This window comes from Stegodyphus dumicola, chromosome 1, assembly GCF_044657685.1.
Source record: "Stegodyphus dumicola isolate Sdum_Otavi_A_Nest chromosome 1, ASM4465768v1".
NCBI classification, from domain to species: Eukaryota; Metazoa; Arthropoda; class Arachnida; order Araneae; family Eresidae; genus Stegodyphus; species Stegodyphus dumicola.
The window spans coordinates 98536616-98561758 of NC_140768.1; the positions used below are offsets into that span (position 1 = coordinate 98536616).

Below are 25143 nucleotides of genomic sequence, written 5' to 3' on the forward strand. Positions count from 1 at the left end.
ACGCCCATGCAGCCAGCCCGTTCGTCGGGAATTGATCCCAGGTTGGATTACCGATGTTCAGTGACTTTATCGCTTGGCCGCTTTTAGGTGGATTTGCTGACTGCGTCTGTTTTTGGCCTTCATGGAAAACTATCTTTTTTATGTACCATTGGACATTAGTAACAGTGTACGTAGGTAATTTGAATGAAAACCTTAAAAGTACAATAAAACTCCAACACATTGTACGATTGATTTTCATATTGGCAAAAGTTACCGTTGGGACATAAAAAATGACCAATAGGCGGCAATATGTTGCTGCATCATTGACGAGGGAAGCAGCATCGGGCATATTGTCGACATACCTCGCATTAGAGCAGCATTATATAGTGAATTTTTTTAAAGCAAAGGTGCTATAAAACGCTGTACGTTGATTTGTATCTGTCCTTGGATCTAGTGTACAAGTGGTGCAGAAAATTTAAAAATGGCATCACTTTCATGGAGAAGCTGACCGCCAACAGTAGGAAACATAATGCTTACTCTCTTCTGGTACATAAATCGTGTAATTTTGAAACATTACGCAAAAAGGAACGTAAATTTGATTAGTACTTCTTGCTCCAAAATCACGTTTGATTTGCAATCAAAAGTAAACGACAGACTTTTGTTTTAAAGGTATTGTTCCAGCATCTCGATCATTTCAATCCTCGATCGCGTACTGCGTGTTTAACGATTGTGACTATACAGGATATGAAACCTGAATGTCACGAGACACCTTCATAACGATGCCACTTTTTATGCAACTTGATAGTTTTTCGAAAAGGTAGAAATCTTCATAACCGTACCACTGTATATGGGAAGGTGCACAAGTTGAAGATCAATTTCTTGCTTGAACGTGATCGTCGACCTCCTTATCCCAATCCGGCATTTTTCATAAAGGTGCGCGCGCCATTATAGAAGTCCGAGTCTCTTTTCAATCACTGATTAAATAATTAAGCTGGGAATCTTTAGCAACAATAAAAATAATCTTTAGCAACTTTATGAAAAACGGGAACTTTGTGTAACGATGCCCGCATTGTCCTGAAAAATGCCGAGTTACTATAAAGCAGTAACTTAATGAAAAATGCCAGATTGACAGAAAGGTACCTAAGATTTTGTCAGTCAGATTGATTTTTCAGATTGTGTTTCTCGGAAAAGAACGAGAGTATTTCGATAAATTAAACTTTATTTTTACCGAATTGACAAAGTGCTAAACACATAAGGGGTGGAAAAGATATATACAGCCCCCCTCCCCAGCTTTCTTTCTTTGGATCTGGAATGAATCGGATTTTCTTTCGACAGTCAATGCTAATGTCTATTAAAAATATAAAGAAACCATTTTTACTATTACCAATGGAATGTTTTGACCCCTCTCCCTAATTTAATATTTTCCTTTTTCTAGTGTTTTCGAAACTTTTTACCATCATGACCAACGAACTGTCTAGAAAAATAAAGTTTCTCTATAGAAATTCTGTAGAAAAAGTTGCTGTCCGGGAAAGAGAAAGAAAGAATCAGTAAGAAAAAATGCCACAACGGATTAATAATATTTCAACAATCAGGTGAATCAATCAATAATTACAAGTTAATTCATAACTTAAATAAATATACATATCTGTAAAACAAAACAAAAATTCTCCAAATATCTTTTTACTTCTGAACGAAAATTATTTCAAAACATAACCCATGTTTTGAGAAGCACTATTCTAGTTCATTCAGTGTTTGAAATCTGCGTTTCCTTTATGAAAAACACCGGATTAGTATGAAGATACTGACTATCATTTTCAAGTGAGCAACTGATCTTCACTTTGCGCACGCTTCCTTATGCGGGAACACAGCTGTGAAGATTTCTCCTTAACTTGCTAAGGCTAACTTGCATAATAGTGCGGCACCATTATGAAGAGGTTCCAATATCTCACACATCTACCTATTTACCATACACTATGTCCTGTTAATTTCATATATTCGGACGGCTGAAAGAGGCAATGAGAGGCAAGCATTTTCGGAACTATAAAAAGGTGGAAATGTTGAAATACGAGTTGCTATAATCGAAGTCAAAAGAATTTTTCTAAAGAGGTATCCATTTATTTTTGAAATGGTGAAAAACGTACATTGCACGCCTAAGGAACTCTAAAAATTTATAAACACTGCGGGAAAAAAAAAAAAAAAAAAAAAAAAAAAAGAAAAAAAATGTATGTCTCCTGTTCTACTGGGCCGATTGACGAAATTCAACTTGCGTTTTTCTTGTCTTGAAAGAGCGATTTAGAATATGTATTAGATTTATATGTAGCATTGTTCTAATATAGGTATTTTGACACAAATTCGGTCTTTTTCTGAAATAACATACCAATTATTTTCCATATTTCGATTCTACGTCTCAAATTGCGCCCAACTACCAAGTTTTGTAAAAATCGCACGAGTAGTTTTTAAAAAATTAGCTCTCAAAAGTTTAGCTCCTCAATGTTAATTGAGTTTGGTATATATTTATTAATCTCTCTTTTTTTATTAAACTTATTTGATTCTTCCTTTCACATTTTGAAATTCAGGTTCATTCCAAATAAAATTCCCTCACTTTTTATGATTTATTTTAAAATTTTTTATTTTTAAATCATTTTTATAAATTTTTCAAAAAACATTTTGAATTATAATCTATAAAAATTTTACCAGTTTCTTAAAGTAGACGTATTTCTAAGCATACCTTCAAAAAAAAATACAGTTTTTTACTAAAAATTTACGAAGATATGCACGAATTTATATATTGATGCGTTTTGAAATTTGGCATATTTGTTGAAAACGATAAAACATCAAATGTGGTTTAGAACACTTTGCTAAAGTTATTTTGAAGTATAAACGATATGACTTTTTTTCCGCTCATGCACAGTTTGAAAAGGTAGGAACGAGGTGTCTTTTCCGCTCCGGGGTAATCATGGAGGTAGGAAAGGAAGGAGTGGCCAGTTGGCACTAGAAGTGAAGCACTACTTTGAAGCTTGGGTCACCAGACGGGGTGTTCTTTGTTTACATTCAGAAGCTCGCTTGACACGGTTCTGATAGTATTTCGACACACGACAGTTCCATACAAATCGAAAAGAAACACTTTCGCATGAAAGAACAATTCATAGTGTGATGGATAATAGCAATTTGTATAGTTGTAAGGATCTTAAGTTTTACTAACGTTTATTTTTATTTTAAATCTTTACTATCACTTCTTATTTTCTACTTCCGGCCAGAATTAAAAGCGTTAACTTATTTATGCAAAATTTGTCTGGCGAACGCCAAGTACTTAAGTTGTGGCTTTTTGCCAAGCGAGAGAGAGGAAGGAGTTAGTCGAAGCAGGCCACTTGCCTCAGAAGTTTTACTCGATTGCTGGTTGCCTTCCAGGCCAGAGGTTTAATCCTCTTGATAATTTTAAACGTATTGTAGTGTTAACAGTTCTCTGTACTACATACGGCTTCCTGTTAATATACGGCCAATCTTCCACGTTTATTATTCCAAAGTTAAGTTAGAGTTTAGTTAAATATTTTTATATTCTTACGTTCAGACCACAAGTAGTTGGTCTCTGTATTCCGAAGTACGGAAATTATTGTAAAGAGTGAAAAATAAAGGGTTTCGTATACCCTTCCTGTGTATCTTGTCTACTTCCCACATTTATTGAACATAGCTTTAGTAAGCTCCCTGTTCCAAGTCAGGTCTGTGCATGTTCCCAAAGAAAGTAAGACGGAACATTGAACCTGATAGTGGCGCCCAACGAAGAAGAATAACCATGGCCGAGTTTCAAGAAGAACCCGTGCTGCGTGCAGAAGCGGCTCAGAATCCAGAAATGCCAGCTGCCGCCCTGGAAGGATTTGGTTACATCGTCCAGACCATGCGCGCTTCGATGAAACCAGAAGCAACATTTAATGGAAACTCACCAGTGACCAGTTTTTTGGAAAAATTGGATGACCACTTCATGCTCTACCCCGTGCACGAGTTTCAAAAAGTTACCTTAGCTACCAGCGCTTTGAGGGGCCAAGCGCTTAACTGGTTCAAATGTATAGGCAGAAGTCTCTTGGGTCAAGCAAGAAGTCCCACCTATACTTACGAAAATTTCAAGACTGCCCTAGTAAAAGCCTTCCCTGTCGTAAGGGATCGTGCGAAATTAGAAACGGAACTTTTCAGCATATATCAGCAAAGAATCGAAAATCTCTCAAGCTTTATTTTAAGAAAAATTCACGTCTTCAAACTCTTGTATGGAAACCGTCCGGATCCTGAGATAATTCAAGTGATTTTGCCGAGGTGACTTCCCCAAGTGCAAGACTTTATTGAATTAAGGAATCCGACTACACTGGAAAAGTTATTTGAGCTAGCAATCCAGTTTGAAAGTAGAAGAACGGCGGACATTGAAAGAAGACGCCATTATCAACAACGAAACCAATTTGGTGCGCCAAGACCACAGCAAAGTCAAGCACACGGCTACGGAAACAAAGCGAATCAGTGGGCAAGGAAACCCGAGAATTCAAGTTCAGTAGCAATCCAGGAAAAAAGTCTCAAGGCCAGTGGGAAAAGAAGGAAAGCATGGAAATGAAAAATGATTTAAACTAAAACTGATTTCTGCTGACGGGAGGGTGCGGAAATCCGAAGGCCAAGAAAACCCGTCTTCCTTCAAGTTAAATACAGTAATGGTGAAAAATTTGACTCTTCCGAAGATTGAAGTGTTGGTGAATAATATCCCAGCCACCGCACTCCTGGATACAGGCGCGCAATGTCCCTGTGTGGCAGAAGATTTTTTTAGGAAGTATTTTCGTAAATATCGCATATATAATTCGGATAATACGACAGTGTTAGCTGCGCAAGGAGAAAGATGTAAGTGCATAGGTAAATTACCGCTATACGTCCGTATCAAGGACGAACAAGTAAAGGTTATGTTTTTCATAGTAAAGAATCTGCAAGCACATATTATCTTAGGAATAGATTTTCTTTCAGAGGCACAAGCAACGCTAGATTTTAATGAAGCGTCCCTTAAGCTGACGATGAAACCAGTTCGAGAAGAAAAGGCTGAACCGCCGATGTTAAACCTTGACCACCTGCCTAATGAAGAGCAACGAAGAATCCGACAAGTGGTAAGTGAATTTGCTTCGTTATTTAGTGATATTCCAGGATTTACTCAAGTTACTAACCATAGTATTGACACCGGAGATTCAATGCCAGTTCGCAACAAAGCATACCGGTATGATAAGAATAAGGAAAAAATTATAGAATTGCACATCAGCGATATGCTACGTAAAAAGATCATAACGCCCATCTCAAGTAGTTATGCTAGCCCGGTGGTTTTATGTAAGAAAAATAATGACTATCCATTGACACATCCAAAAAGGTGGCGATTCGCGATTGACTACCGTAAATTAAACTCCATAACTAAATATCCGGTATATCCGTTACCTATTATTGAAGAAATTCTAAGGAACATAACGTCGACCAAATATATGACGACTTTAGACTTAACGACTGGTTATTTTCAAATAGGGGTTAGGCCTGAGGACGTGCCTAAGACTGCTTTTATAACCAAGTCTGGCACTTATGCATTCCTGCGTATGTCGTTTGGCCTTTCAGGGGCACCGGCAACATTTCAGCGATGTATGGACATTGTGTTAAGGCCTGTTCTTGGAATGTCCACTTTTATCTATTTAGACGATATCATTATTACTAGTGATGATCTCGACCAACATGTACAGGATTTAAGACAGGTGTTTTCTTTATTAAATGAGGCCGGTCTAAAAGTTAATGTCGAAAAGTGCAAATTTGCAGCCCCTGAATTAAAATATTTAAGTTACAAAATATCTCAGAAAGGAATCGAGACAGACGAATCAAAAATAATCGCTGTACAAAAGTATCCGACTCCAAACACGGCGAAGAAGCTCTCTTCTTTTCTAGGACTTTGTTCATATTATAGGTCCTTTATAAAAGATTTTGCAGCTATTGCTGAACCATTGTTAAAATTAAAAAGGAAAAAGGCAAGATTCTCGTGGACGGCCGAAGCCAATAGTGCGTTCGAAAAATTAAAGCAAGCATTAACGAAAGCCCCTGTGTTGAAATTTCCTGAAAAGGATAAGAATTTAGAAATTTCAGCGGATGCTTCGGATTATGCGGTAGGAGCGGTACTTTCGCAAAATCAGCAGCCCGTGGCATTTTTTAGCCGAAATTTAAATCAAACACAAAGAAACTATTCCGCGACCGAGAGAGAGGCACTTGCAGTTCTGTTAGCAGTGCAAAAGTTCCGAGTCTATTTTGGAAAGGCGCCAATAACAGTGTACTCTGATCATGCGGCGGTAACTAGAATGTACTCAGGGAAAAACTTATCCCCAAAGTCAATAAGATGGGCACTCAAGCTACAAGAATATAATCTGGTAATCAAGCATACCCCCGGAAAGGAAAATATCGTAGCAGATGCCCTATCCAGAATTAAAATAGATGAAGAAGGTAATACTGTAAAGGTGGCAATGCTCACAGCATGTACAATAAATTCCCGAGAAACTGTAATAACCGAACTGGGTAAGGATCCTGAGTTTGGAAGCATTTATGAGTATTTAAAGGATCCTGAAAATTTTAGCCACCAAGATATTGTGGCGATAAGAAATAGGGCGGCCCATTACGAACTAATAGATGGTCTATTATTTTATACAAAAACTACGAATTCCAACAACGAATTTCGACCTGTTATCCCAGCTAGTCTTAGATTAAATATCCTGCAGGAGTTCCATGACAGCCCTTTAGCTTCTCATGCTGGTATTCGAAAAACTATCCAACGCGTACGCGAGGCAGTCTACTTTCCTGAACTGCAAAAGTTAACAAGGGCGTATGTTCAGTCCTGCCCAACATGTCAAGCAGTTAATTATATTAATTTCCGCCCGGCCGGGTTTCTAAATAGTATTAAATCCGAATTTCCAAATGAGATAATTGGCATCGATTTATTGGGCCCTTTCCCAAAAAGTCAGTTAAATAAAAGTCGCTATCTCCTTGTTATGGTTGATCATTTTAGTAAGTGGACCGAAATTGTTCCCTTAAAACGAGCCTCCGCGAAATTAGTTACTGATTCTATTTTAAATAAATATATTTTAAAATACGCGGCGCCCCTAAAAGTTATATCGGATAATGGTCCTCAATTTGTAAGTAATGTATTTGAAGACATGTGCCAAAAACTGGGCATACGTCATTTAAAAATGGTCCCGTATCGGCCGCAATCAAATATAGCGGAACGGGTCAATAGAAATATAGTGAAAATTATCCGTAGTTATGTTAAAAATGTTCATAAAAGCTGGGATAACTATGTCAATGAATTTGCTTTCGCCCTTAGGACCGCAAAACATGATACAACGGGCAAAACTCCTGCTGAGTTATTTTTAGGCAGAAAGATTATAACGCCGTTAGATAAATTATTTTATGTGCAACAAAGAGCCCCAGAATTTAAAATGGGTGATATAGAAAAACTAATTAAAGAAGCAAAAAAGAATACGGAAGTAGCACAGAGAAAACAAAAATTTTATTATGATTTGAAACGACGGGGAGTAACTTATAAAGTAGGGGATGAAGTGTTAAAAATTAAGCATTCACTTTCTTCAGCACCAAAAGATAAAACCGCCAAATTTTTTCCACGATTTGAAGGACCATATGTCATAGAAAAAATAACACACGCTGTAGTGGTGTTAAAAGCCAGGAATGGTGAAACATGCTCCGCAAGCATTGATCAAATGCAATTTTTTCCACGATTTGAAGGACCATATGTCATAGAAAAAATAACACACGCTGTAGTGGTGTTAAAAGCCAGGAATGGTGAAACATGCTCCGCAAGCATTGATCAAATAAAACCCTACTATGATCGTAATAAAATGCAAATTTTCAAAGATCTTTTGCAGGATCCGGCACGGCAGGCACAAGCTCCAGAGGTGGAACAACGACAAGTACAAGGGCAAGCCATTAGGAGGCAGGAGCAATTGAAAAGAAAGTTTCCCCGCTGGAAAATTGAAGGTAACAAGAAAAAGAAGCCGTTCCACCGTCCAGAAAAGAGAGCTCACGAACACCCCCAGAATGAAGAAGGGAGAAGTACGACGAATGCAAAGAAAGCCAGGAGAAATAACGGCAACTATAACCCGGCTCCCATACGGAAGATCTACTCATCGGACAGGACTCTCCGCAGCAAATGTCGCCGAACTGCGAAGGGCCACCAGCGGCGGAGGAAAAGGTACAAGGAAAATTTGAACGGCCAGCAACGAGGTCCAAGCAGGAACGCGAAAGAAGTGTCCCGGTTCCGCCAAGACCAGCTGCCATCAAACGGCCAAGACCACAGGCAGAGGCGAAAAAGAAGGTATTCAAGGGTGACCGAACTGGAGGAAAAAGAAAGCTTCTAGAGAAAGGCACTGAAGGGCGAGCCCGCACAAGAAGGAGGATAAATCAAACTAGAATCTGCGCTACCTTCCAGGACTGTGCTCAGAAAAGAATGTCCGAATATCACAAAGATAAGTAAAATTTTATGTTACTTTGCAAACTTAAGTTAATCTTTCATTCTTACTGCAAGTGGCAGATTTCAAGAAGTTTTACCTCATGTGAGGTCTACCTTTATCGCCAAAAAGGCGAGAAATGAGTTGTTACCGATTTTGGTATTATGTTTTTCAATTACTCGCGAGTAAAACTAAAGTTGATGTATAATAGGAATGTGTAAATACTTGAATATTGGAAAAGTTATTGTATAAATTTTATTTAAAAGATTCTGGCAAGAAAGAAGTTTTACTCTGAAAGACTTTTGAAATGTAGTATTGCAATGTAGAAAAATTGGCACTTGCTTGGAAAAGAATAGAAGTTAACAATGTACTACTAATGTATGTTTTAAAATGCGTAAAATTAACGGCATGTTAATATGTTCTTATATACAATGTGAACTGTTATTTTAAATGTTAAGAAATGCTGTGATATGGTAAAAGTGAAAGTAATGCAAAAAAATTTTAAAACTTATTCGTGTGACTGAAAAAAGACCAAATTATGGTGAATATGTCTTAAAGGTTGAATGAATGTAGTTAGGCTCTCTGACGCTACACTTCAGAGTTAGCCACTTTCAGAATAGTACCTCAGGGTTTAGAGTTGAAGATAGCGTGTGTTACGGGGTCTTGTTATGTTGAATTTTAACACGTTAGTGTTTTGATTGTAGGAGGCAGTGTTGAACACGTATACATAAACACATTCGTGTTTGGTGTTCTTTTACAACACATGTCAGAGAGCACGGGGAGAGATAATTAAAATAAAGTCATGAATGAAATGAGAATGTTAAGAGAAATGTAAATATTCATGTTACTTGCCATTTCATTGTGTAACATTTCATTAAACTAGTTTTCCTTCCAGATCTCTGGAAGGAACCAGATTTGAATAAAAGCTCCTGTTTAGATGCAGTACAGATGAAAAATTAGTTGTCCATGGAGCTGATCTTGTAAAAACAATTTTTTTTTTTTTAAATTTCTAGTTTCTAGTGAGAAATGTTTGTAAAAGATTAGCCTCGCGTTAGATTCTAGAGCTAAAAGTTTTCAACAAGGTCATTTTAGACCTCAGTTTCAAACTAATTAACTCTGGCGGGAAGTATGTAAGGATCTTAAGTTTTACTAACGTTTATTTTTATTTTTAATCTTTACTATCACTTCTTATTTTCTACTTCCGGCCAGAATTAAAAGCGTTAGCTTATTTATGCAAAATTTGTCTGGCGAACGCCAAGTACTTAAGTTGTGGCTCTTTGCCAAGCGAGAGAGAGGAAGGAGTTAGTCGAAGCAGGCCACTTGCCTTAGAAGTTTTACTCGATTGCTGGTTGTCTTCCAGGCCAGAGGTTTAATCCTCTTGATAATTTTAAACATATTGTAGTGTTAACAGTTCTCTGTACTACATACGGCTTCCTGTTAATATACGGCCAATCTTCCACGTTTATTATTTCAAAGTTAAGTTAGAGTTTAGTTAAATATTTTTATATTCTTATGTTCAGACCACAAGTAGTTGGTCTCTGTATTCCGAAGTACGGAAATTATTGTAAAGAGTGAAAAATAAAGGGTTTCGTATACCCTTCCTGTGTATCTTGTCTACTTCCCACATTTATTGAACATAGCTTTAGTAAGCTCCCTGTTCCGAGTCAGGTCTGTGCATGTTCCCAAAGAAAGTAAGACGGAACATTGAACCTGATATAGTTTAGTGACATTTACGCAAAAATCAGATCTTGGTTATTTTTCGATAACTAACAACAGCGCGATTTTCATTATGAATTTGTTTTATAAAATTCTAAGCTGTTGAACTACAAAAATATAGATTTTAAGAAAAATGTTATCCTTAAAGAATGAAAAATACCTTACGGTACATTTAAAATTGTATACGTCTTTCGATACCCTTGATATAGTATTCGCTACTTTTATTTTATTTTCCAAACGCCAAAATGTTTTAAATAAAGCAAATTTTTTTCCCATCCATATTGTTACGAATTTGGTATTTAAAAAGTTAATGTTAGTTCAATTATAAATTAAATGGTTTTATTTCTCGCGCAGTGCAGCGCGTGACGAATATTAAAAGAAAGCTAAGCCGGAAAATTGAAAATACAAGAGCGCGTGCATTAAATAAATAAATATCTCTTTTTGATTTCGAGAAATTACTACAAAATTCTAGCGCGTGATTTTTAAAATCTTGTAAAAGAAGGAAAACATCTCAGTTCGTAGTAGTTGCTTAGTTTGTTGTTGTTTAGAAAACTGCTCTTGTTGATTGTAGAATTCGCGGATTAGCGTTCTTTAGCTGTTTTGAATTATATTCTATTGGACATTTGAGTAGTTAAAAGATAACTACTGTGAGATATTGTAATACTGCATGATAATTTGAGAAAATTTAAGCACTTTTGTTGTGATAATAATAAATTTTTGTTCATTTTTCATCGGACTTGTGCATTCATTTCATAACGAACCCGTACGCACGCAACAATTTTTGGTGACAGCGGTGGGATTTGAATGCCAATAACAAGAGGAATGGAAGAACAATTGAGAGAGCTCATTGCTGCTTTTGCTGCGTTCCAAGAAAAGATGGAAGCTGGCCAAACATCTTTTAAAGAAGAAATTAAAGAGGAAATGAAATTGGGCCAGGAATCCGTTAAGGAAGAAATGAAATTGGGCCAGGAATCCGTTAAGGAAGAAATGAAATTGGGCCAGGAATCCGTTAAGGAAGAGATGGAATTGCTTAAAGATGAGATGAAAGCTGGTCAGAACGAAATGAAAAGAGAAATTACCTGCGTAATAGAAAATAAATTTGAGGCTATGGAAGGCAGAATAGACGCGGTCGAAATTAAAGTTGGACAAATTGAAGAAAACGTTTCTTCTGTGAAAGAGCAAATAGAAGATAGAGTTTCGGCCGTGGAACAACAAATAGATTACAGAGTTGATTCAGTCAAAGAAGAAATAGAAGGAAGAGCTTGTTCCGTTAAACAACAAATCGAACAACAAATTGATGAGAGAGTTTCTGCAGTTGCCAAAGAAATGGATACTTTAAAGAAATTCGTAGCTTCGGCAGGGAGCAGGAGTGATGATTTTAAATTCTTACCGATGCTTGCTCGTCCACCTCTGAAGCTATCCACATATGATGGGAAGACCTCCTGGCTGGTGTATAAGACACAATTTTCTATCGTGGCGGATGCGAATGGATGGGATTCCCAAGCTAAGGCCTGTCATCTTGCCGCTTCTTTAAGAGCCGACGCAGCGGATATCCTTCAGACTCTTCCCGAAAACAAAAGGTTAGATTTCGAAACTCTGTCCGGCGCCTAGGAGCTGCGCTTTGGGGAGAAGTGTTGAAAAGACTACAGCAGGCTCCAATTAAAATCTCGTCAACAGAAGCCTACCGAAACATTTCAGGAGCTCGCCAGGGATGTTGAAAGGCTGTCCCATCTCGCCTTTTCAAAATGCCCGACAGAAACAAGGGAAATCCTGTCCTTGCAATACTAAATCGACGGCATCCGGGATACTGAAATACAGAAAGCTCTACGAATGGCGGATGTAAAAGATTTAAAAAGCGCTCTGGTGTACGCCATGAAATTCGAGGCAGCCCAGCAAGCCACTCGTCGAGACCGCCACCCAGTCAGAGCTGCTCAAGTCCAGGAGCCAGGGGATCAAGTCACCGTTCGTCTAGACGATTTAACCAGAGAACTGAATGCCTTGAGACGGAATATTGGTGAGAAGAAACCGACCGTCAAGTGCTCGAACTGCGGTGCTGAAGGACATACGACGAAACTGCAGAATACCCCAGGGTACGGATGTTAAGACCGCTTCTAACAAACAGCAGGGAAAGTAATTAGTGGCCATCTCGCGGGGCGGAGGTTGCCAGATAATGAAGAGCTCCCGTTTAAAGCGCTTCGGATTTCCTCAGTGAAAGGCGGCAGTAATGGACTTTTCATAATAGGACATATTAATGGAATTCCGTGCAATATGACTATAGATACAGGAGCCAACGTTACAATCATCCGAAAAGATTTGGCTCAACAACTAGGAAACAAACTTATCTGGACGCCGCCCTGCGTTACCCTCCAGACTGTGTCCGGTGAGAAGATCGACATCGACGGAAAAGTAAATGTTAACATCACGTTTGGAAGTGCCGCTTACCATCACACGGCATATGTAGCAGAGATCATACTTGCATACTTGGATTGGACTTTCTAAGTAAATACAATTTTTCCTTGGATTTTAAAAATCCTTGGATATAAAAATAATTGCATTCTACATCTGAGGACATAGCGTTATTTCTAGTTAACGATGAAGAAGTTAAATCTGTCCATAAAATCATAGCACAAGACAATATCACAATACCGGCAAGAACAGAAATTTTACTTCCTGGATCCATAGCCGAAAACAGAAATTTGCGCTACGGCATCATAGAATATCCCAATAACTGTAATAGCCCAAAAGGAGTACTAGTAGCCTCAACACTCGTCGACCTATCCAGAACGGTTATCCCTGTGAGAGTCGCCAATGTAACTGAAAGTCGAGAGTTATTAAGAAAGGTGAAGTGGTTGCAACATGTACTCCAGTAACCAGCGTTGAAAGAAAGAGTAACATCCCAGAACCCGTGTCCTCAGAGAGCATTACATCGGAGTTATTGCAGAATGCACAATTAAACAATAAAGAGAGAAATGCTGCCGATCGCGTCATTAAAGATCTTCAAGTTGTTTTCTCCGCTCGTCTTCTGACGTGGGTCGAACTAGTTTGACACAACATAGAATCGATACCGGCGATCATCCCCTGATCAAGCAACATCCAAGACGTCTACCGTTTGCTAAACAGGAAGAGGTGCGAACACTGTTAAAAGATATGGAAGAAGGCGATGTCATCGAGCCTTGAGCGAGTCCATGGGCATCTCCCATCGTTCTCGTCAGAAAGAAAGACGGCTCAACAAGATTTTGCGTTGACTATCGCCGGTTGAATGAGGTTACGAAGAAAGACAGTTACCCTCTTCCTAGAATTGATGACATTCTAGACACTCTTTCTGGAAGCAAGTGATTCTCAACACTTGATTTAAAGAGTGGGTATTGGCAGGTAGAAATCCATCCTGATGTCCTTAAAGAACTACATAACAGCCCTACAGGAGGTAACTTTGGAATTATGAAGATCTTACAGAGAGTTCGTGAGCGCTTTTACTGGAATAATGCAAAGAATGACGTGCAAAAGTGGTGCCGATCTTGCGATGCCTGTGCAGATCGGAAAGGACCGAGGAAACGAAGCCGAGGCAAGCAGCAACGTTACAACGTAGGTGCGCCATTTGAACGTATCGCCTTTGACATCTTGGGACCTCTGCCACGAACTGCTGATGGCAACAAATACATACTCGTTGTCATTGATTACTTCACCAAGTGGCCTGAAGCTTATCCTATTCCTGATCAAGAGGCTGTCACAGTAGCTGAGGTAATGATACAGCACTGGATTTCCAGGTTCGGAGTGCCTCTTCAGTTACATTCCGATCAGGGAAGGAATTTTGCCTCGGCAGTAATCAAAGAACTATGCAAACTACTCGGCATTGACAAAACTCAAACGACGCCATTGCATCCCCAGTCGGACGGCATGGTAGAGAGGTTCAATCGAACCATCCTTAATAACCTCTCATTAGTGGTTTCCAGAAACCAACAGGACTGGAACAAGAAATTACCACTCTTTTTACTGGCTTACCGCAGTGCTGTCCACAGATGTTCTTCGGTCGTGACCTTCGTCTGCCTTGTGATCTCTTGTTTGGTCGCCCTCCGGATGCTTCTTTATCGCCTGAGGAATATATTCAAGATCTCCAGGCGCGGTTTGAAGTGATGCACAACTTTTCACGAGAGCGAGTCAACTTGGCGACGGAGAAGATGAAGACCCGATACGACACAAGAGCTACTGAACGTCAATTCCACGAAGGAGACAAGGTGTGGTTGTGGAATCCGACTCGACGGAAGGGACTCTGTCCGAAATTACAGTCACCTTGGAATGGTCCGTACACAGTCCTAAACAGGCTGAATGACGTCGTGGTTCGGATTCGTAAGTCTTCGAACTCTAAACCTAAAGTCGTTCATTACGACAGGTTAGCTCATTACTACGGCCATAGTACGTAATGTAAATAATTGTAAATAGTATAAGACCATGGTCCTTTTTGTTTTTAAATGTGTATTTGATTTGGTTTGTATTTAGTATTTGATTTGTATTTGATAGCATTTGATTTGTTTTATTTATTGCATTTATTGTTCATGTTGTTTATTATTGTAATGTAATGCTTATTAATTACATTATTATTGTAATGTTATGCAACAGTTGTAGGTTTAGCTTCCTGTCCAGGGATTGTACTGCCCGGGACGTGCAGTCCTTGGGAAGGGGGCAGTGTTACGAATTTGGTATTTAAAAAGCTAATGTTAGTTCAATTATAAATTAAATGGTTTTATTTCTCGCGCAGTGCAGTGCGTGACGAATATTAAAAGAAAGCTAAGCCGGAAAATTGAAAATACAAGAGCGCGTGCATTAAATAAATAAATATCTCTTTTTGATTTCGAGAAATTACTAGAAAATTCTAGTGCGTGATTTTTAAAATCTTATAAAAGAAGGAAAACATATCAGTTCGTAGTAGTTGCTTAGTTTTTTGTTGTTTAGAAAACTGCTCTTGTTGATTGTAGCGAATTCGCGGATTAGCGTTCTTTAGCTGTTTTGAATTATGTTCTATTGGACATTTGAGTAGTTAAAAGATAACTACTGTGAGATATTGTAATACTGCATGATAATTTGAGAAAATTTAAGCATTTTTGTTGTGATAATAATAAAATTTTGTTCATTTTTCATCGGACTTGTGCATTCATTTCATAACGAACCCGTACGCACGCAACAATATATTATTGTTGCATATTATTGCAAAAAGCGTGTATCTGCCTTTGACAAAATACATAAATATTCATTAAATTGTTTATAAATGTATTTGAAATGAAGAATTTATTCACTTATAAACAACTGTAAAAGTACTGTGAAGAAATCTAATTATTAAATGTATCTAATTTATAATGATTATAAATGTTATCTAAATATATAATAACCTTAATATTGAATTGTAAACATAAAGTGAAATTCTGTTGACAAATACGTTATAAAACTATTTAAGCAAGAATTGTTCGTATTGAAAAGCAATGTGTTAACAGGTATTGTAAAGCAAATGCTATGAGATGCGCACTTAAGGAAGTAATAAAGAGTTTTGGAATATGTATTGTTGAAATGAAAGGTAAAAAAAAATCTGATAAGTATAATTAAAAGAATTATTCCCCTTACATTTTATAATAACTCAGTTATAAGTTTTAAATAATACTTAAAAAAGAAATAAAAAAAAAATAAAAAAAAAAAAAAATAAAACTTATTTTATTCTCTTTCAGAAATGTTCAGAGAAAGTCAAGTACTATTTAAAGTATTTCGCTAATTCCTAATAATTCTCTAATTTAAAATGAACCGAATAGAGCATTAATTATAAATTGACTTACATTTTTCGATTTAAAAGATGCCTCAGAAGCCAAAAAATCATGTCATATTTAAGAAAGTATTTTAGGAAGAAGCTCTATAAATGGAAAAGAAATAATGCATAAAGAAGTTCTCTAAGTGAATTATTCTTGGCGAAAACTGAAAAAAATTGTGCCAAGATAAATTTTTGAATTTCGCACCAAATTTTACAAAATTTAATATCTAGGCATAATATGAGTCGTAGTAATTGAAAGAAATAATATACTTACATGTTCAGCAAATAACACCAATGCATTAAATTCGGGTGCTATGCGAAACATGAATCCAGTATTTTCCCAAAATCCAACTATGTCACCTTCATTGCCCGCGTAGAAAAATATAGGACCGTTTTCTCTGTCCCACCAAGTATCTAGTGAAAACAATTATTGTAATTAGTTACACAATGCATTTACATCTTTATTATTAATGCACAATTTATGGAAAAAAAGAATAATTTAAGAGACGAGAGGAGTACTTCGAATCTATCATTATTAAGACATGTAGTGTAAAAGGCCAAACCAATAATAATAATAATTCTTTAACTTATTAATTAAATAATATAAAAGGTATGCAACAAAAAGTTACGAGTTTAAATTTCGAGAGTATCAAATGATCTTATTTTACTTCTGCAACAAAGTGATATATAAGAGTCCTGGTTCTAAACGTAGGTCAATTTAATTTAAAATTGATAAGAATGTTCCAGTGTTTTTATAGGGAGATGATACTGCAGAACTTTAACTCGATCTGAAAATGCTTTCCATTACTCTTCCCTGGATTCAGTGCTGCGCCTTACATTAATTAATCTATTTTCTGATGATATGGAATACAACTTTCACTTTTTTTGTTAGCTCTCACCAGGATGTAAATGAGTGTTTAAGTCAAAGAATTTGGAAGTTTCAGAGAGAGCTTTTGGATGCAACGTTCACCGTAGTACATTCCTCTCGCCTAGCTGTGCTACAACAGTTTTTCGTTATTACCCTCAAGGGCTATTTGCCTATGGGGAGAGATGCCTTCGTGGAGGATAATTTTAACAGAAACTCTGTCGTATCCATGTTACAGATGGAGTAAACCATGAAAACTCCAATGCAAATCCGCGTCGAATTACCCGTGTTCAGCGCTTTTACCGCTCTAACACTGCTGGGCTCCCTAGTGGCACACTTTGAAAAATAGAGCCAACGCTTAGCTAGAATACTTAAATTTGTAGTCTCCAGCCCCAATTTAATTTTTAAATTAAACTTTGAGAAATAAAATATTTGTACAAGTGGCGGATTTAGTTCATTTAACTTTATAAGAGAAAGGTTTAAAACTTCTCTTTAAGCAATTAATTTCACAGACGAAGCCAGATCTTGCTGGATTATCTTAGTAAGTTTGGGAACTTTAGTTAAAATCCAGAGGGCAATCCTACACACTCAGGATGTCTTATTGGCTAAGATCAGAGTCCGAATTTAAAGCCCTAGGTTTCAGGTGCCAAAGAAATTTATTTTATATTTCCTCATGAAATAAGGAAGATAATTGTTGTAAACTCCTGTAAGAGCTCCATGTCTACATTAATTGTCTGACATAATAGGCCCCGACTGCCTTACGTTTGACTAGTCTGTCATTAACTCCACACATTTTAATCAGAAATTTTTAACGTGTGAAGTTAAAATGCTCCGCTCTCAATTACATAAAAGAAGTTTTTTTTTTTTTTTTTATCTCAAAGGAGCATTAGCCCAGAAGGACTATTATTCTCGAAACGATATTTTGCGTGAGTTCACTATGAACAGAGAATCACTTTTTAAATTGCTGCCAACAAATATTATCCCCCCCTGTATTATATTTAAAGAAATTAAATAATGAAGAATCTGCCTGAATGTATGTATGCATTTTTGCATTGTGAAAAAAACGACGGTACCTAGAGCCATCAAATTTTGAATTACGTAATCATCCGCCAGAACATAAGCACCTGGAAGCCCGAATTTTGCATTTCGAATTTGTATTTTTATCTATTTCGTAAAAATTTAGCGACATTTTTAATTAGCAAACTCAAACGATTTCAAAGCGAGTAATGGCAACACTGTTTAGGAAAAAAAAAATATTGATCTTCAGCACTCGAGACTGTCTATCGGAAATTCTAAAGATATGCTGTTTTAAATATTTTGTGGATAGCTGTTGAATTGAATTTTATGTGGTTTAAGTTCTAAGAATATGATATTTAATGAATAAGGGTAACACAGGTAATACACAAAACATTTAAGAAACGCACGATTAGGCGTAATATAAAATCTGAATGTTTTCAGTTTTTTTTTTGTTTTTTGTTTTTGTTTTTTGTTTGTTTGTGTGTGTGTGTGTGTGTGTGTGTGTGTGTCGACCGATAAGAAGTTATCCTGCATCATTCATCCTTTATTCGGTTCAGAAGCAAGTTACAGACATCTTTTTGTAAACCTGCATGTTCTTGCATAAAATCTTTGAAGTTATCAAATATTTAGAAAAAATCTGTGAACTTTTTATTATATGTCCATGGATCCTATGGAGAGAGATGCTTTGTATCTCATATCCATGGAAAGAAAACTAGGATTTTAATAACTGAAAATATTTTTTAATATATATAAGTACATGATATAAAATTTATTATTATTTCTTATGTCCATGGGATGGAAACTGGATTTCGGTACAACATTTTTAATAACTGAAAATTTTTGTAATATACGGAAGTACATGATATAAATTCTTTGTATTAAATTATTAGTATCAAAAATTGTATCTAGGGAATATACTCATTTAAAAATTTAAAAATTTTTTTTTTTTAAATTTGCTACAAAAATGTAACCACCCAGCTCTAAATTTCCTCATGTTTGGACTTTTTAGCATTTTATTTGGAATGCTTGAATTTTTTAAAAATGTAAGCAGTTATATTTCCTGAAGGTGACCACGAAACATTTTATGTAATTCTCAAATGGAAAAATAAAATAATATTTTTATAACTAAGGAAATTTCAATATTATTCGAATTACGGTGTATCGAAAAAAGTTTAAAGAAAGACGTAATTACATAGACAATACAAATTTATTTTGAAGTCCTTTTTCGAATTTTTTCGATTAAAAATTAAATACAAATGCATCTTTTTTTAACTGCAGTAAAAAATTCAATTCCAGTTCTAATATTTATTAAGTTGAAAAATATTATTCTTTTAATTCCTTTAGTTTATCGTTACAAGTTCGAAAAATAATTTTGAAGAAATAATTCTTCAAAATTTAAAATTAATTTCGATCCTTAGTAAGTCTTAATTATTTCCACACTTCTTGATATTTCGGGGGGGGGGGGGAGAAGGTATCTAAAAGCTTTCAGATTTTATATTACGCCGAAGGGGCGTTTTTTTAACGTTTTGTGTGTTACCTTTATTTATTAAATATCATGTTCTTCTCACTTAAACCATTAAATTCAATTCAACAGCAATATCGCAAAATATTTAGAAAAGCCCCCCGTAACTGTGTCGCCATTTCTCGCTTTGAAATCGTTGAGTTTCTTAACCAAAAACTCATAAATACTTTACAAAATGTGAAATAGATAATAGAACAAATTCCAAATTTTGGCTTCTAGATGCCCATATTCGGGTGGAGATGTACGCCATTCAAAATTTGATGGGTCTAGGTACCGTTTTTTATCACAGTGCAAGAAGCATATATACATTTATGCAGATTCTGCATTATATAATTTTTTTAAAATTATACATGGATCTAATATTTGGTGGCAACAATTTCAAAATTCGCCTGAATCGACGCAAAATGCGAAAACGAAATTAATAGCCCTTCTGAGCTAACTCTCCTTTGGGCTAAAAAGAATCTTTTACGTACTTGTTTTAAAAATATCTTAGAAAATTTATATTAAAAAATAATCGAATTTTAGGTCTAATAAATTAAAAAAAGGGATTAATAAACTCCTTTTTTAAATTGAAGTTTTAAAACTCGTTGCAAACGTTGCAAAATTCTGCACGTACATGAAATAAAAGCACACTTTCAAAAATAAAATTTGTACTGATTTAAATCAGTGCGCCTAGGTAGCTTTTAATACATTCGCTACCGAAACCCTGCATTTAAGAATTTTTCGAATATTTTAAACTATATGTTTCAGCCATTATCTAGAAATATGTGCTTTGCAACGTTTATTTTGCTTATACAATCAATCACGTGAGTATAAACGTTAAGAACATTTTATCTCATGCTTATTGAAATAAACTTTCTTACTTGATAACCAATCTACTGAGATAATCGCAAGCTCACGAATCCGGTATTTAATTCATGGACTTTCGAATCCAATATTTACACGTTAATTTCCCATTGTAGACCATGAGAAATCTAAGGGGCGTTACTGTTCCGAGGGTAGTAAGAGGACACTGAAAAGCAAATGGGCAATAAGAACACATTTTGGAAAACCTATTTGCCTGGTCATTTTTTAAACAAAAAGCAGTGACTTGATTACATAAATATTGTTGCGTTCTACGGGTTCGTGGATTTGGAGTACCTGATGATAACACTTGATGAAGAATCAAAATACAATTTATTCGGCAGTATTGCATAGGACAGTTCCAAAGATACGTTTACAGTTGTCGAAGAACTACGATAAACACGCTGAAGTAACACAGCCTTCATGCTATAATGGTAAAGATAGCTTCACGGCAAAGCCCTAAAGTACAGTCCCGATTCGGTCGATCGCTCCCAAGCTAATCTCTGAACTGAGTACACATTATTACTGTACTACACTACTGAATTTAAAATACTCCTAATCCGCGTATAGGCATGGTATATATAGCTTTAACCTACCTATTCGAAGAATATGCTCGGGAAAATCGCTAAGAATAAGTTCTAGAATGTTCTCACTTCTTCTATGACACGTCAATTTTGTCGCCAAATGAGCGATTTCGCGCCAAATCGGACAACCGTGCCCTTTCTGGTAACCCTAACTCCTCTTTGTGGGGAAGCTATCTTGCCGCAGCTGAATTTTTCGCAACAATATTCACACACATCATTACAAAAATCATATAATATCATACCAATCGAACCTTCAATAAACTTGCTCCAAGTTGTGTGTACTAGTTTCAGTTTTGTCTTCCAAGGTACTTGGGAACTTAGAAACTACCAATTGAATATCCTCAATTTTATATCAGTGGAGTATTCTAAAATCATGACCACAAATCTCTATACTTGCAGGGATATCCAATACACCGAAATAGCATATTCTTTCAAAACATTCCATTACAGATGTTGTAACAGTAATTGTGTGCATATTTTGCAAGTTCATTGCCAGTAGTCAGCTTCATTGCTCTTGCGCGAGCATTTTGTAGCACCACACGTGCTTTTAGTCTCGATCCGCACTCTCTTGTCCATATCACTTTTATGTTTGTATTACTTTTCAAATAAAAGGATATTCTCAGAGGCAACCTAAATAGAAGGATATTATTGTTATCGTCATGTATAATTTTTAAAGAAATAATACAGCGAAAATTAAATGAACGGCAACACTTTAACATTATCCGGAATTCTACGTTATTTTTAAATGTTTTGCAATTTTGCTGTTAAATTTGAGGTGGCATAAGTGTGGAGAAAGGTATGTTTAATAAAAAAAATTAATACCAGGCTTTAACACTGTATCGAGAAATCTAAACATATGTTGCTTTTAAAAACATTGTGACTTTCTTTCAATTTTATATGGCATGACTGAGAAGAAAATGATGTTTGATATAAAGTTAAGGAAGCAAAAAAAATTCTGTAAATCATCTTATTGGGAAAAAAAAAAAACTGCTGATTGATATGAGGAACTGAGGAAAAAAGTGTTATGTTAGGTCATGTTATATAGATACGTCAAAGCACGAGAATTAATTGCTTAAGAGGAGTGATGTTTTCGTGGAGGGCGCTCTGAGAGAAAGGGGCATATATTCACGCTAGGCACGGGGAAAGCCAAACATGTACCCAGTCCGTTTGCCTGGGATCGCATACAAATCAGGTAGAACACAGTATAACCACTGAGGCACTGGCGTGGCCCTGAGAAAAGCATAAAAAAAAAAAAAAAAAAAAAAAAAAAAAGATAAATGTACAGCAAACACTTTATCGGAAATTTTAAGTTATTAACCACAATCACATTCTGCTCTTATAGTTTAGATTTTCTAGTGCCGATAAAGTAATCTTAAATCATTCATTCATTTTCGATATTATAGTCGATCTTAATATCCTTAACTTAAAAAACAACTAATTTTCATCTTCATCGCGTGAAATCTGCATTACCTGAATTAGTTTTTAAATAACTTTCTCAGAAAAAGAAGTCGAATGCATAATTTGAAATCCGTAAACTCTAGCAGCTTTTCTGAATTGGTCGTTCGAAAGCTATTTAGATGAATTATTAATTGCGGAATCCAATAAAACAGTTTTCGTATTATGAAAGTAGATACATATATATATATATATCGTATTATGAAAGTATACTTTTTGGAGCAACAGCTCCTGGTAACTTTTAGGCGAGCTTACTACAATTTCTATTTTACTTATTTTGCAGCATATTGCGCAAGATGTTTTCTAGACCAAATTGGTTATTCAATATTGTAATTACTACCTTTCTTGATATATATATATATATATATATATATATATATGAGTAATTTAAAAAGCCGAATTCTTGCGGTAAAGCTCCCGAGTAATAAATCAACAATTTTTTATTGGAAAAACTTTTTTTATATATCGTCTCCAAGGATCATAAATTTATTTAATGCGATGAATTATTGGAATAAATTTGAGTCAGTATTTTATGTATAAGTTATTTATATTTCTATTGTAGTAAAAATATTTAATAAGCTGTATAGGAATACTATTTTGAACCGTAAAAATTCTAAATTGTAAAATTAAAAAGTAGAATTTAAAGTATTAAAAATTAACTAAGTTCTAAATTTGACCAATTAAAGTTTTCTCATATTCTCAATAAATGTAAAATTTTCTTCTCGGCAACTAATACCAAAGCAGTTATAGCATTTAAATATGAAAAAACCTTAAGCAGTTTGCTCATTAATTACTAAATGAACTGGCAGAATGATATTGCATATTGCCACAATTCCTTCCTTAGATTGATTCTCACCATCAGCGCATAATTACAGGAAACTTGGATATCATTGAAAACTTACAATTTAGAAAAACTAATGAAATATGGAGCAAAATACAGACCTGCCAAATATAACAATAAGAGTTTTTTTCTATAAAAATACAGAAAATAGCATAAACGAATTTATAGTCAAAACTAGCATTCGACTTATTTTACCTAATACTGCTTTTTCAGAATGGAAGCATGAAGTACTTTAACAGATTAACACTTAATTACAAAGATTAAACTCTTTAAAAGTACCTTTAATTGGCCTAAACGTTTATCCAGTGTTAAAAAATTTTTAAAAAAGTAATTTACAATAGCAGCATATATAGATAAAGCAAATAATAATTTTAGGTCATTTGAAAAATTACGACAGCCAAATTTTTCAGGGAGAACTTTAGAACGTCAATACATACCAACTAACTAACACAACTGAGAACTCAATAATAAACAAAATTAATGCATTTCATAAAAAACTCGACATTTTTATATAACCTAGATATAACAGATTCGCTAACCTTTATGCTGTTCCCCTAAATTTCATAAAACATCAATTAAATTCAGATTCATAGCAAATTGCACTAATAATTACTAGAAAAATTTAGAGTATATATTTGCACAACAACTGAAAAATATTTGTAACTTAATCTTCACTACTTTTAACACAGGACATCATTTTTGCTGGATTATCAATAATAACATTTCTGTAGACTAGACTAGAAGAGAAACACGCTAATGTGACAATCAAAATCGTAAAAAACAACCTTATATTTAGCGTAGGTATAATGAAACACTCAATCGATTTCGAGGGCAGCTAAAGGTCCCTCCTCATCAGGAGAAAGAAATACATAGAAAGAAGAAAATAGGAATCACAGAAACACGTGGTGCTTATCAGCACTGCACGTCGTTATAACTAGATTTTTAATCAGAGTTGCACTGGCCGCCTACTTTTACTGAGCCAGGCTGTCTGATCAAGCATAAAGAAATATTAGCGAAGTTAAAATAGGGAGCGAGGGGCAAATGCACATTACGCTCAAAATCTGAACTTCAAATAATGGAAAGCAACCACTGAACGGATTTTTATACCCTCTGGTAGTACCAAGTGCGAGGAGGTAACGCCATCTATCGGCAAAAATAATTGAATTAAGACAGTAGAATTTTAAAGGCATTAGGAAGGACTGGATTGGACTTCAAATCATTAACTAAACTTTCTAAATCTTTGTGAATGTGAAAAGCCTCAAGAAAATCCAATTCGCCTATGGAAGAAGCCTTTTGGATGATTTTTGCAGACCCAAAATCAAAATTATGGTTAAAAGTCCAGCTATGATACGCTATTGAAGACTTGTTAATTTCCCCTTTTTTGACATAAGATTCATGTTCCTTGATACGAAACTTCAACGCTCTTTTTGTTTGGCCAATATATCTTAAACCACACTGACATGATATACTATAAATTCCCCAAGAATTCAAGACAGAAACGCAATCTTTTAGAATCGAAGGGTGAATTTTATTAATAGGGGAGAAACCGACTTGAAAATTGAATTTCTGGAGAATCCGTGCAATTTTATAGCTAACAGAAGGATAAAATGGAAGCACGACAAGGTCATTGATATTATTTCTAACAGTGGAATGTCTTCTTTGATGGGAATCTGAAAATTTTTTGACGGCTTTATCAATAATCACGGGAGAAAATCCACGGTCAATCGCAACTGCTCTCAAATAATTAAGTTCATTGGTAAGCAAAGATTCAGAGGAACAAACTTTTAGCGCGCGGAAAACATAATAGTAAAAAGAAGCCATTTTTTGCTTAACAGGGTGGCATGACTTGGCATGGGGTGGTAAACAAACATTTTTTCGGATTTGGTTTATGCTATCAACCGGCATTTTCGAGGTAATTCTATATTTTTTCGGTTTACCACGTGCACGATTTTGACTTTCGTTGCTTCTTTCCACGTGGCTATTGGTTTTTCAGTATTGGATGTTTCTCTCCTTTTGGAATGTTTTTGTCATTTGT

The 25143-nt window shown here is 35.6% G+C and overlaps 1 protein-coding gene across 1 annotated transcript in view; it reads right to left on the reverse strand.

Moving 5' to 3' along the window:
• The window catches only part of LOC118192721 (dipeptidyl peptidase 2-like), a 95916-nt gene that overhangs the window by 64912 nt on the left and 5861 nt on the right, over positions 1 to 25143 (reverse strand). The window contains exon 2 of the mRNA XM_085818033.1: positions 16256 to 16395. Within this exon, the coding sequence (XP_085674159.1) occupies positions 16256 to 16395 (140 nt within the window). The remainder of the gene's footprint in view (positions 1 to 16255; positions 16396 to 25143) is intronic.